At 35.6% G+C, this 14,913-nt stretch overlaps 1 protein-coding gene across 2 annotated transcripts in view; it reads left to right on the plus strand.

Moving 5' to 3' along the window:
• LOC309509723 (E3 ubiquitin-protein ligase rnf213-alpha) overlaps positions 1–906 on the plus strand; it is a 78,547-nt gene extending 77,641 nt beyond the window's left edge. For both annotated transcript variants that reach the window (XM_082184541.1, XM_082184540.1), the window contains exon 72: positions 81–906. In XM_082184541.1, coding sequence (XP_082040667.1) covers positions 81–234 — 154 coding nt within the window. In that variant the 3' untranslated portion in view covers positions 235–906. The remainder of the gene's footprint in view (positions 1–80) is intronic.
• Positions 907–14,913: the final 14,007 nt, after the last annotated feature.

Below are 14,913 nucleotides of genomic sequence, written 5' to 3' on the forward strand. Positions count from 1 at the left end.
TAAACTGTGAGCCTGGTTTAGATTGTGTTGATGTGTCTCTAAAGCTCTGGCTGAACTCAGTGATCTGTGTGTGTCTGCAGTCTGAAAGACACGGTCGTGTCCTACATGGAGCGTAAAGATCTGGACGTTCCTCCCGAGGTGGAAGAGTTCTTCCCTGAAGAGATCCTGCTCGCGCAATACACCGACACATGGAAGTTCTCGGTCCACGTCAGACAAGAACGAAACCAAAGATGAAGAGCTTCTGTTGGCTTACCCAATCACTCGTATCAGGGAAAGATTCGCTTTCATTTACAAATGCCATTCTCATTACAGACTTTGGAAAACTGTGCCTTTTATGCACCTGAGGTTCAGTGTTCTGCGGTATATTTACTCGTTCATAAACAGCTCTGTCATATGATGGTCCGGTCTGTCAAAGTAATCTTTTGATTTTGATTGTAATAAGTTGTGATGTACTTGCTTAAAATCTTTTCAAAGTTCAAAACAATCATGAATCGATTGCTAAACCTGTGCTGTAACTTTTTTTCCTTCCAGTTTTGGGAAGTTGCTAACAATTGTATTACCATTCCTTCTGTGTTTGTTTACTTGAGAATCCGTATAGACTGATTTAAAGATGTAAACTGGTTTGAAATATAAACTGCGCACCATGAGCCCAGAACCGGACGCTCTGATGTCCTTACCAACCTCATGTTTTTTTGCACTTTATCTTGTTCTCTGCTAAAAACAATGTTTCAGTGTACCAACACATATGCTGGAACTATGCGGTGTGCAAAACTGTGTGTTTGTTTGTCTTTTTCTATGATAAACATGGGTTTGAATAAAGTTGTTATATAATATTTGGGTCAGATCATCGTCACATGTTCTGCTGTCTCGTCCTGACAGTTTAATATTAAAGGCTGCATGTCTGAAGATGATGGTTTCTTCTCTTCTGTTACTCTACCTTTCTTGTAATGTCCTCAAACCCATTTCTGCTTTCTCCTGCTACTATTGTTTTTACCATCTTCTCCTCATTTATTGTTGAATTATAATCTCCATCCATCTATTCTCCAAACCTCACTTGTCATATGTAGGGTTGTGGGGATTCTGGAAACTCTCCTTATAAGTGTAGAAACACCTTGGATGGTTGGCTGTTCTTTTGAGCCTTTCTATATATTCATATTTTTTTATGTTTCCTGAGGTAGACTTATGATGTTAGTATGGACCATCATATGACAGTACACAGAGCTGTTTATGAACCATCATATGACAGTACACAGAGCTGTATATGAACCATCATAAGAGCTGTTTATGACCCATCATATGACAGTACACATATGATGTACTGTCATTTGATGGTTCATATACAGCTCTGTGTACTGTCATATGATGGTTCATATACAGCTCTATGTACTGTCATATGATGGTTCATACACAGTTCTGTCTACTGTCATATGATGGTTCATATACAGCTCTGTGTACTGTCATATGATGGTTCATATACAGCTCTTATGATGGTTCATATACAGCTCTGTGTACTGTAATATGATGGGTCATAAACAGCATCAAACAAAGCTTTCTTGCTCCAGATCAGACTTTCTTATATATTGTGTGTAGAAAATTATGTAGCCTACTTTTAGACACACACAGACATCAAGATTCAGCAAATGAATCTCAACAACGGTGACATGCTTCATGCTGGGAGCAATGAGTTTTATACTATGGTGACTCCCAGCATGCACTGCGGCATGAACCATGTCACAATTGTTGATATTCATATGCAGAATGTCTGATCTGTGGCAAGAAACTATTGTTGGTGAATATAACCTATTCATAACCGTTCATTTCCAATTGGATAAAGCCACTAGATGGCTGCTATGAATAAAGAAACAATGTATAAATATGTTTAATTGACATTTCTTGCAAAGGAGAAAAGTTTAAATTAGGATATTTAGTAGTGTTATGTTTCTAATGTCTACGTAAAAATGTAAATGGGAAACTTGTGTAAAGATTTATTCTTGTATGGAAATGGTAAATGCCATTGGTTCCATCTAGTGGCTGTATCTGAAATTGCATATTATTTTCATTTTAGAAGCTTTTGTTTCGATGACAGCATAATTGCATCACATTTTCACGAATTATAACTGTTATAGAAGCGAAAACATAAGATATACTCTATTTCATAGATTTCTATTATCAAAGTATGTTGTTGTGTTGAGATTTCTTTCAAGAACTAAGAAGCAAAGACGAATTATTGCTGTGGTTAAAAGCTATATATGAGAAATGTCTTTTCTTTGCATGGCAGATAATACTTATTCAATTGCACAAGCGATCTCAATCATTTCCACTCATTGCATATTGCACACGAGATTCGCACTTACACATAACATGTGCTTTTTTATCCTCCACTAACACATGTTCTTATTAAAAGTATTCAAATGTATTTTATTTGCATATCTGCATTATTATTAATGGGATTTTATTTATTTCCCTCATATTCTAATTTGTAAACGAAACCCGTGAAAAGCTGTAGCGCCACCTGTGTGGAAATGGCCAATGAGCCTCTGGATCTCTGCAGCATCTAGCGGCTTTAGTTCAAATGTCTTATTACTTTAATTTTGTTTGGTTTCCAATAGATGGCAGCAATATTCCATTAAATCATGGCACAGTTTTCATGTAATCATCATGAATGAAATTGCTTTCTTCTTGTGTTAGAAGCTCTATGCACAGCAGGAATGCAATAAAAGGCATCGCAAATAAGCACTAGTTTAATTTTTAATGTTTAATGTTCAGTGGGACGTTTAGAGTTGTTTCTGTTATTGAATGTTGTGGTTAACAACTCTGATATCCCAACTAACTGAATTATTACTGGATAAACTAAATGAAGGTGTGTGTATATCTGTCTTCAATTAAATGAATTAAGAGTAATGAATTATTTCTTGAGTATATTTACATCAATGGGGAAAATGGGGATATTAATGTCTGTAATATCATATAAGAAAAAACATGAAATCAAACTAAATGAACCCTTTTAATGCATGAATTATGGTAGGTTTTCTTTTCCTATGTGTTTTGTTGCTTGATTGTGTTATGGCATGAAAAACAAGTTTTTTTTTTTGTTGTTTTTTTTACACATTATTCAGAGAGGTCTTCAGATGTCCACTTGCATGCGTTTATGGTTTAAACTGAAGAGATACTACTGTATTAAACATAATACAATAATCAAACAGATAAAGTATGTGTATTTAACAAACTAATCAATAAAATTATATCAAATCATGTGAAAACTATAAAATATATAAAAAAATATATAAATGCAAAGGCAATTGAACTTCATACAAGTTGCACTTTCGTATCTTTGATATCAGAACATGAGGACGTGATTCATCAGAAATCTCTTCAGCCTGTCGGATCAACTGTGGAAACCACTCAGACGCTCCTCCAGTACCAGAGTATGTCCATTTACCCTTATTAGCTGATCATTCTGATTATGTTCAAGATGGACACATTTCTAGCACAGTCCTCCTCTGAGTAAACCTAGAGATACGTTTTTATCAGTCTCATCTGAAATGAGCAGTGTTGGGGGAAACGCTTTACAAGTAACATGCATAACGCATTCAGATTACTGTTTTGATGTTACAAGTAAAGTAATGTGTTACAAGTAACATGCATTACCTAATCAGATTTTTTTGCAAACATATTTTTTATTGAATTTTACAACACATTTAACAAAACAACAAACATAGTCCTCTTAAATACAAACATAACTTACTCAAATCCCTCCCCCTCCACAATAAGCCTGGCAGTTGGTAAAAAAAAATAATAATAAAAAAATACAGAAATAATAATAATAAAATAAAATAATAAAAAATCCTTAAACACACAGTGATTTATATCTGTTAAGTTCTAGTTGCATTTACTACAACTTCACACATCTATAGCCTCTTCAATATCTCCTTCTTTGACAAATCTCAAGAACATCTCCCAAATTTCGTAAAATTCAGAAGACTTCCCCTTAATCACATATGTTGGCTTCTCAAGGGCCAAACTGGATATCAAGTTTTTCAGCCAAAGTCCAAGGGAAGGACAACTTGTATTCTTCCAGCAAAGGGCAATTGAACGCCTGGCTTGTAATCGGCACAAATCCACAGTTTTTTCTCTTTGACGGGCAGAGAACAATTGTCCACATAAATACCCAATATACATATTACAGGGCTTAAAGAGATAGGGGTAGTAGTAAACTGAGATACATCAGAGTCACTTTCCTCCAAAACTTTTGCAGCTCACCGCATTCCCACACACAATGAAAAAATGTGCCTTGGTAATTATTGCATTTAAAACATAAGTCAGGAATACTAGGGTTAAATGTATTTAATCTCACAGGAGTGATATAAGTTCTCATTATCCAGTTATAATGTAAGAGTCTCAAACGAGTATTTATAGTCGTATATGTATATATGTAGCTCCACCTGTGTGGAAATGGCCAATGAGCCTCTGGATCTCTGCAGCATCTAGCGGCTTTAGTTCAAATGTCATATTACTTTAATTTTGTTTGGTTTCCAATAGATGGCAGCAATCTTCCATTAAATCATGGCACAGTTTTCATGTAATCAATTGCTTTCATCTCATGTACTAGATGTTCTATGCACAGCAGGAATGCAATAAAATGCATTGCAAAGAAGCACTAATTTAATTGAATAAACTATTTTAGTAATTCTCTTTGTTTCATTGTTTCGTTCCTGCTGTGCAAAGAATTTCTCTGACACCAGTTCAATTCCAGTGACCAACTTGGTCCCATAGTGAAATGTTTGACCACACACGAAATGACTGGAATTCACCAGTGAACATTCACAGAGCAACAGATCATTTTCCTGCACCTTAACTCTGCTGTAATGGGGAATGTTTTCTGCTTGCTGTGACATATAAGGAATACTGTTTCCGGGTCGAAGCCTCTACTTCTACTTCCTCTATCTTGTTTCTATATATTGAGAATACTCAACAACCATTTATGAGCACTGTTGATTCAAGTCACACATTTAAGCTTTTCAAAAGCCATAGTGTACATTACCGTCTCCAGTCTCACGGCATCCCAGACTTCAACACTTTATGATTCAAAATAGCTGAATAACTAACCATCAGAGATTTCAGTATAGAGATAAAGGTTAGGATCATAACTTTCAGGAATATTACAGCACAATGAGTGTATATTAGCACTGTTTGCTGTGTGTTTTTGGCATCTGATAGAGCTTTTGGACTTGAAACAAGACGTCAGACTTAACAAGCGGACTGAAACACAAATGTTTTAAAATTAAGTGAAGATGGACATTTTTTAATTAGTCAAAATTAGATATTTTTACATTGATTTATTACATGGAGCATATGTGTTTCCATGCATTTTGTTGAGCTGTCTTTTCTTGTGCAGCCTGATACACAATTTTTTTTGCATATTCATTGATATTAATCTATTACTAGCTTTTTTTCCCAAGTACGTTTTCTATCGGTGTCAGACGGTGTGAATGTGTGTTTTACTGCCTACAACCATCAAAACAGTGTTACATCAATGTTAATGTAACGTTGAATCGACAGCACTTTTGCACCCGCAAGTAATGTTGATTTTTTGTTTTAAATTTCATCCATAAATCAATGGTAATGGCATTGAATCAATGTCACAATGTGTTGTTGGTTCAACATCATACTCTCAGAAAATGAAACACAACTATATCTGACTTAAAGCCACACAACCTGAAATCAACTGAAGATGAAATAAGACAATAAATCTGTGAAGATCTGATTAAAGAACTCCACAAACAGCATTACCAGCTTCACTTATTACTAACCAGACTGACTTTATTTTTGTCATAACTCTACAGAAGCTCTTATTGAGAATTATCAGAGGTTTAGATGTTATTTTATTGAAAATGTTTGGTCACCATTACACCATGTCCTTTTTATGCGAGTTATGGTCTTCGTAACAGTGAACCAAAACACATAATATGTTGCAAAGGGAACCAGAAACAAAGATGATCAGGTGATATAGTTTTCAGCATCATTTTATTCATCTTATCACTGACCAATAGTGGATATTTGTTATTAATAGATTATTTTCATCAAACAGACTTTTTTATACTTTTAGACACACACAGACATCAAGATTCAGCAACTGAATCTCAACAACGGTGACATGCTTCATGCTGGGAGCAATGAGTTGTAGCGACAATGGGTATGAACCAAACACAGACTAATCTTCGTCCAGAATATTAATTCAAACTCTCTGTGAACAAAGAGGAAGATTTGGTCAGGACTTCGTATCCTCGTCCATCTTGTCACGGGATCCAGGCGCCGACCGGTCTGACTAATTACAAGGACCCCAAATCAGCAATCCAGAGCCATAAAATCACCCATCCCGGCTCCTGCCAGTCTACCTAACCAACGAAAACCCCCAGCTAAGAACTTTTATGAGCCCAACCAAAGGAAGAACTTGTCAATGTGAGATAGCTTGGAAAAGAATGATTGGCTCAGAGAATGGTACTGCTCAGGGCCCTAACAAGGTCACATGACCCCTGCAACATTCCTGACCCCTTCCCCGTTGGGACCTCTGAACAAACAAACAGAATCCTTTTCGCTTCAAACCAGAGAACTGATTCTTATCAATAACTATACATAAAATCATTCAAGAACCATTTTCAATGGACTTACAATCAAACATCATGCAACTACATAACTCTATTTTGTGTCTGCAACTTATATGTGTGTTTAATATGCTTAGATACCATATAACTCATGTAATGTTATAACTGTTAGATGTTTGAATGAAAGTGTGTTGTGTTTCATATCAGTATGATCGTATGCTCTTGATTCAAAAGATGGCTTGATTGAAATCTGTGTAAAATGTTTCGTATTCTTATAATACTGATCATGTCTAAACTGTGGCATCTGTTCTCTCTGTTAGTAAGGAGAGCACAGATAAGATAATTTACGATCAGAAGTGAAAAGAATGCCACCTCCTAAATTTAGCCAGTGTCTAATTGGCCAGAACTCATCCTGAAGGTTGGACAAACTTTGAGTTTAAAATCTTAGACCCGAAACAAAGCTCGCTCCCTCTAACTCTCTAACTCTGCTCTCTATCTCGGTGCTCTCGCTCTCTGGGTTCACCCTCAAGAAACGCTCTGCTACCACTCTCAAGAGAGATGGGCAGAAAAAGATGAAGATCTCAATCAGACAAGTAACTATGTAAACGCAGAGGCAAAGAACCCAAATTAAGATCAGAAGAACGGGTTCAACAGCTTTATTCAAGCCATCTTACTACTCTCGTCTAAGTTGTCCTTTCTTTTCTAAGTTTTCCTTTATTTTCCGTTGTGAGTCTCGGTTCTAAGTTAAGTTTTGCGACAAGACTTCGAGCCACGTTTCTTCTGCAAAGCCAGCTTCAAACAAAGACTTTCATTCTGCCAGCACACCACGTGACTGGCCGCCCCAGACATCAGGCACAAGGACCCCAGCCAAGGAATGGACCGGGAAAACCCCTTTCACGCAACAAAAGGGAATCCCCAAAAGCAAAGACCAGCAAGTATACCTCCAGACTAAAAGCTGAACTGGTGTATTGATATAAATTTAATAACCTGTCTAAGAAACGATAGAAGGGTTAAATTAATGATTGATGGTTCGTTCCAGGTCATGTCTTATAAGTGCATAAACTTGGGATTTCATCATCTCACTCTTAAACTCACTCTTAAAACTTAATCTTTCCTTACTCTTTCTTCTTCTGCAACTCGTATGAATGTGTGTGTGTGTTTGTGTTAGATATTAGTTTATGTGTTAGTATATAATCAATAAAGTATTGTTTGTATTTGAACAAAGAGATTACTTGTGTATCTGCTTATACATTTTATTGTCTTGAACTTCGATTTAAGTTACCAATGCTTTTACCCGTGATTATTTCTTAATTTATTGTTAGCTGGGGATTAATCCTTTCTTGGCCAGGAAGATATTATATTTCCTAGGGTTAATACTTGTTTATGCTTTCTGTTCATTGGATGAACTGATAAAATGATCATACTATTGATTCTGCTCAAGTAAATTCTGAAAATAATTAAAAATAATTAAAATATTAATTGTTGATCATAATCCGTTATGAATAATAATTAATTATATTTATACGTGGGCGTATAAACGCTGCAGAGTTTATACTAGGTGACTCCCAGCATGCACTGCGGCACGAAGCATGTCACAATTGTTGATATTCATATGCAGAATGTCTGATCTGTGGCAAGAAAGTATTGTTGGGGAATAAAACCTATTCATGTTTCAAAGACCACAAACTCACATTAAAGCAGCCATCTAGTGGCTTTATCCAATTTCATATTACTGTAATTTTGTTTGGTTTGCAATAGATGGCAGCAATCTTCCACTAAATCATGGCACAGTTTTCATGTAATCATCATGAATGAAATTGCTTTCTTCTGGTGTTAGAAGCTCTATGCACAGCAGGAATGCAATAAAAGGCTGTTATCCCAACTAACTGAATTATTACTGAATAAACTAATGTGATGTGTGTGACATATCTGTCTTCAATTAAATGAATTAAGAGTAATGAATTATGACTTCTGGTGACGTCATGGTTGGAACAACAGATGCTTATGAGAGGTTCGGGCTGTGTTACATGAATCAGTATAAATACAATGATGGCATTACTTAATTTAATTACCTACAACATAAAAGGAATAAACAACCCAATTAAAAGAAAAAAGATACTGGGACAGTTGAGGAAAATCCAGTGCTCTATTGCCTTACTGCAAGAAACTCACCTCACAGAAACAGAACACCAAAAATTTAAAAGAGAATGGGTGGATCAGGTTTACAGTATAGCTCTTATGGGAAACGTAAAAAGAAAGGTGTAGCTATACTATTTAGTAGGTCTGTGTACTTTCATTGTGAAAAGGTTTTCCAGGATACTGATGGTCGTTATGTTATGGTCATATAAGGATTGCTGGTTTTAAATTAACTCTTTTGAATGGCTAATGCACCAAATGAAGATTGTCCACAATTTTTCAAAAAAGATCATAGGAAAGGCTTTTTTTAATGGGTGGGGACTTAAATTGCGTACTGAATAATAGAATAGATAAATTACCATCATCCTCAAAACCTCAAAGCAGAATGTCGAAAAGTCTAATGAATATGATGAAGGAATTAGGCTTGATAGATGCTTGGCGACACCTTCATCCAAAAGAGAGAGACTTCACCTTTATGTCACAAGTGCATGGAAGCTACTCATGGTTGGATAATTTTTTGGTGTCCAAAAAGGACACATACCGAGTTAAAAACTGTGTTATTGAGCCAATAACCACTTCAGATCATAGCCCAGTACAAATGACACTTGATTTGGGATTGGAGCCGTGTATGAAGTATTGAAGAATTAATGTTTCATTATTGACAGATGTTAATATAAGAGAAGAAATAAGGTCAGCAATAATGGAATATTTTGCTTTGAACGACAATGGAATGGTCTCACCTAGGCTACTGTTTTATGGGACACAGGAAAAGCCACAATAAGGGGGAAAATAATATCTATAGGATCAAAGTTAAAGAAAGACAGACTTAAAAAACAAGTAGAATTAGAAACTGAAATCAAGAGATTAGAAAATGAACATAAACGAAGTGGAAAACAAGAAGTATTTAATAAACTTAAAGAGCCAAGTTAAATGAGATTCTGACCTATAAACCTGTTTAATCAGCTGATTAAAAGGTGCCCTTAGGTTTATGGATAGAAAATACTATGAATTGGGAAACAAGGCTAGCAGGTTATTATCATTTCAACTACAGAAAGCACAAGCTAGTCGAACAATTCCTAAAATTAAACAACCTCATTCCAACGATGTCGAAACTAGTCCAAAAGCAGTAGCAAATACCTTTGCCAAATATTATGAACAATTTATAAGGGTCAACATCAGGAATTGAAAGAAGAAAAAATACATGATTTCTTTAAAAATCTTAAATTAGACAAGCTGACGGCGGATGAAGCCTCTGCGTTAGTAGAGCCAATTAGAGAAAAGGAGGTGAAAGAAACAATTATTAAATTAAAAAATAACAACATTTTGCAGGAAAATATTATAAAGTGTTTGTTGATGACCTCACTCCGGTATTATGCAAGTTATATAATTATGTGTTAAATTCAGGGAACCCTCCAGAGTCATGGTCTGACGCTATTTTATTTTAAGGAAAAGATCCATTTCAGTGTTGTAGCTATCGTCCTTCTGTGTGTGGATTATAAAATATTAACATCTATTTTAGCAACTAGGAAAATTAGGAAATTAGTAAAACCAGATCAGACGGTGTTCATTTCAGGCCGCCAAGGGACAAATAATATAAGGAGAGCATTAAACCTGCAGTCACTCATGGCAAAGGGTAGGCCTACTCAAACGCCAAAGCTTCTAGATGCTGAGAAAGCATTTGATCGGAAAGATTGGCAATTTTTAGAACAAACATTAAAACTGAGATGGGCTTCAGTGAAAAATTTACCTTTTGGTTTCGGCTGTTGTACAAGAATCCCAAATCAAAAATTAGAGTTAACGGACATTGCTCGGACTTTTTTGATATAGAGAGAGGCGTAAGATAGGGTGATTCTCTCTCACCCATTCTCTTTGCTCTCAGTATCGAGCCTCTAGCGGAGGCAATAAGACAGGATGTCCAGATTGAGGGGGTTGAGGATGGTGGGGGGAGAGTTCATAAAATTTCCCTTTTCGCTGACGATATCCTGCTCTTTATAAAACATCCCCTTTACTTAAATACCTCGACTAATGCAATGCCTAAAAGATTATGGAGACATTTCTTGATACAAAATTAATCCAAATAAATCAGAGGCAATGATGAAATCAGGAATATGGCCTAATCAACTAAACGAGATGGTATCATTTCACTGGTCTAAACAAGGATTTAGGTAGGCTACTTGGGGATTATTATCACACCTGAAACTACAAGACTTTTTGAGGCAAACTATAATAAGCTAATTAATCAAATGAGTGATCTAGTTCGTTGGGAAGTTCTTCCTTTATCTCTGTTTGGCAGAGTTGAGACCGTAAGGATGAACCTGCTCCCACGTTTCCTATTTTTATTCCAGTCGTTGCCCATAAGAGTTCCAATTTCCACTTTTAATATGTTAAACAAATTAATTTCTCAATTTAGCCTATATGGCAACACAAAAGACCCCGAATTAAACTTAAACATCTGGCTAAAAATAAAGGAGGTTTGGCTTTGCCAAATATAAAATGTTATTACTGGGCAGCTCAACTAGCAGCAATTGTGACTTGGATCAGTGGAGATGAGGAAGCAAAGTGGACTCAAATAGAGCAAAGGGAAGTTAAGGGTGCACAACTGTCTGCTCTACCCTTTATGGATCTAAAACATGTTAATAAAATGAAGATTCAAAATGAATGGATAAAACATACAATAAAGGTATGGGCAGAAGTAAAGGATTAAGTGCTTAAGGATGTTGGAACAATTTCTCGAGCTATATATGCCAATGTAGATTTTCCACCTTCAATGTGCGACCATGGTTTTAGGAGATTGGCGGTTAAAGGCCTCTTTATTTTTAATCAGCTGATTGAAGAAACACACTTTTTGAAAGGTCTTTCTCACAACTTCAGGAACAATTCGATCTTCCCTCAAGTGATTTTTATAGATAGGCTATTTGCAAATTAGGCATTACATTACAAACCATAAGGAAAAAGAGAGAATTGGCAAAATCCCAAATGGCATAGAACAATATTTTACCACAATTTCAGAAAAACGCCTCCCTGTTGGTAAACATGTTGCTCATCTTTATAAAAGATTGTTAACAGACATGGTTGGAAACACTTACAATATTAAGGAAAAGTGGGAAATAGAAGCTAATACAGTAATAGAGGATGAGTTATGGGATAAACTCTGTTATAGGTGCCATAAGGGAATTAATAGTCAACAGTGGAAGGAATTCGACTGGAAAATTAAAATACGTTATTTTCATACTCCTCTGGTTATTTCAAATTTTGTAAAAGACCCCTCTGCAGCTTTATGCTGGAGACAATGTGGTAAAACAGGTGACCATACACATATATTTTGGGACTGTCCAGTAATCCTTGCGTATTGGAAAAATATTAAAGAAGAAATGGAGAAAATTGTAAAAAGAGAAGTTCCCTCAAATGTAAGTTTTTTCTTATTGGGTGTTATATCAGTTGAAGTTTTCAATGCTGACCAAAGATATATTTTACGTGTATTACTACTAATTGGCAAAAAAAAACAAAAAAAAAACATTACGGCTAATTGGAAGTCTGTGAAATCACCAACTGTAACTGAATGGAAACAGAGACTAAAACAGATTTATATGATGGAAAAAATGACTGCATCATTGATGCCATCTAGTGGCTTTATCTGAAATTACACATTATTTTCATTTTAGAAACTTTTGTTTCGATGACAGCATAATTGTATGCATACAACATTTATAATGTTGTAATATGTAATAACATTTTCACGAATTATAACTGTTGTAGAAGCGAAAACATAAGATATAGCCTACTCTAATTAATTCATAGATTTCTATTATCAAAGAATGTTGTTGTGTTAAGATTTCTTTCAAGATATAACAAGCACAGACGAATTATTGCTGTGGTTAAAATCTCTATAATGAGAAATGGCTTTTCTTTTTTGCATTGCAGATAATACTTCAATTGCACAAGCGATCTCAATCATTTAAATAAAAAGAAATAATATCATGTAAACTGTGCGCTTGTTGCATTACAATGCATACCAGAACTAACTCTTTCACTCTTTCAGTGTGTGAAAAGTTAGATTGCATTGTATTAAATTGAATTGCATTGCACTAACGATCTAACGTTGTGCACTGAAGAATAATATAGGTTATGCACTTTTTGCATTGCATTGCACACCAGAACTAAATAATTCCCATGTTCATTAAAGACATAACGTGTGTTGTTGCATTGCATTGCATTTCATTGCCTTGCATTGCATTGCATTGCATTGCACACCAGAACAAAATCATTCCATGTTAAAGATGATATGTGTGTTGCATTGCATTGCATTGCATTGAATTGCATTGCATTACATTAAATGGCATTGCACTGAGGATCTAACGTTGTGCACTGAAGAATAACGTATAGGTTATGCACTTTTTGCATTGCATTGCATTGCATTGCATTGCACTAACGATCTATCGTTGTGCACTGAAGAATAACATATAGGTTATGCACTTTTTGCATTGCATTGCATTGCATTGCATTGCATTGCATTGCACTAACGATCTAACGTTGTGTACTGAAGAATAACATATGCACTTTTCGCATTGCATTGCACACCAGAACGACCTCATTCCCATGTTGATTAAAGACATAACGTGTGTTGTTGCATTTGCATTGCATTGCATGGCATTGTATTGCTTTGCTTTGCTTTGCTTTGCTTTGCTTTGCTTTTGCTTTGCTTTGCTTTGCTTTGCTTTGCTTTGCTTTGCTTTGCTTTGCTTTGCTTTTTGCTTTGCTTTGCTTTGCTTTGCACTGCATTGCATCAGAAATACCTCATTCCCATGTTGATCAAAGACATAACGTGTGTTGTTGCATTGCATTGGATTACATTGCTTTGCATTGCACACACGATCTAACGTTGTGCATTGAAGAATGACATAGACTATGCACTTATTGCATTGCATTGCACACCATAACTAAATAATTCCTATGTTCATTAAAGAAACAACGTGTGTTGTTGCCTTGCATTGCATTGCACACACGATCTAACGTTGTGCATTGAAGAATGACATAGACTATGCACTTATTGCATTGCATTGCACACCAGAACTAAATCATTCCCATGTTCATTAAAGAGATATCGTGTGTTGTTGAATTGCATTGCATTGCACTAACGATCTAACGATGTGCACTGAAGAGTAACTTTTCGCATTGCATTGCATTGCACACCTGAACTAACTCAATCCCATGTTCATTAAAGACATGACGTGTGCTGTTGCATTGCATTGCACTAACGATCTAACGTTGTGCATTGAATAATAACATATAGGCTATGCACTTCTTGTATTGCATTACACACCAGAACTAACTCATTCCCAAACTCCATTGCGTTTTGCTTTGAGGAAATACAATATGTGCTCTTGCATTGCATTTCACGCAAGATCAAACTTTGTCCATTGAAGAATAACATATAAGCTATGAGTGCATTGCAAACATACAATAACTATCTCATTCCGAAGTGCGTTGAAGAGATACCATTTTTGGAGTACCATTCCACTGCATAAAAGATCTAACATATAGTTAGATATAATAATAATACATTATTATTCAACGCTAATTCTTAGATCGTTTGTGCAATGCAACACTCATGTTATGTTTTCATTGTACATGAGGTATGAAGTAGTTTATTCTATGCATTGTAACGCAAGAGGTAAATGCAATACTTTCCCTTAAAAGAAAAAATGAATAAGTTAGTTATTCAGTGCAATGCGAAAGCACATATGTTATGTGTCAAATCAGGCATCTAATGCACTGAAGAGGTCCCTCTTTAACCTACAGAACATATTTTCTGTCCAAAGAGTTCTTACTGACTGACTTCTTGTGAGGGTGTATTAGCAAAGACAGTAGTCCATGTTTGACCTGCTGCACATATTTCTGACCCAAGGGTAATCGATCTTAAACTTTCTATACATTCTCGTAGAATCTTTCTGATGTTACATACAGAAGTCCATTTTTGACCTACTGAACACATTTCTGGATAAAGAGTCCTTGACATTGACTTACTAAACATACAAGACTGACTTCTTGTGATGTTATATAAGCCAGCCCAGCCAGTCCATATTTGACTGATTGAACATATTTTTTGGCAAAAAAAAAGTCCTCAAAAGGTATTTTGTGTATATTATAAACTTATAGACTCCTTCTGATGTTAAAT

The sequence above is a fragment of the Leuciscus leuciscus genome (assembly GCF_965113295.1).
Source record: "Leuciscus leuciscus genome assembly, chromosome: 1".
Lineage (NCBI taxonomy): Eukaryota > Metazoa > Chordata > Actinopteri > Cypriniformes > Leuciscidae > Leuciscus > Leuciscus leuciscus.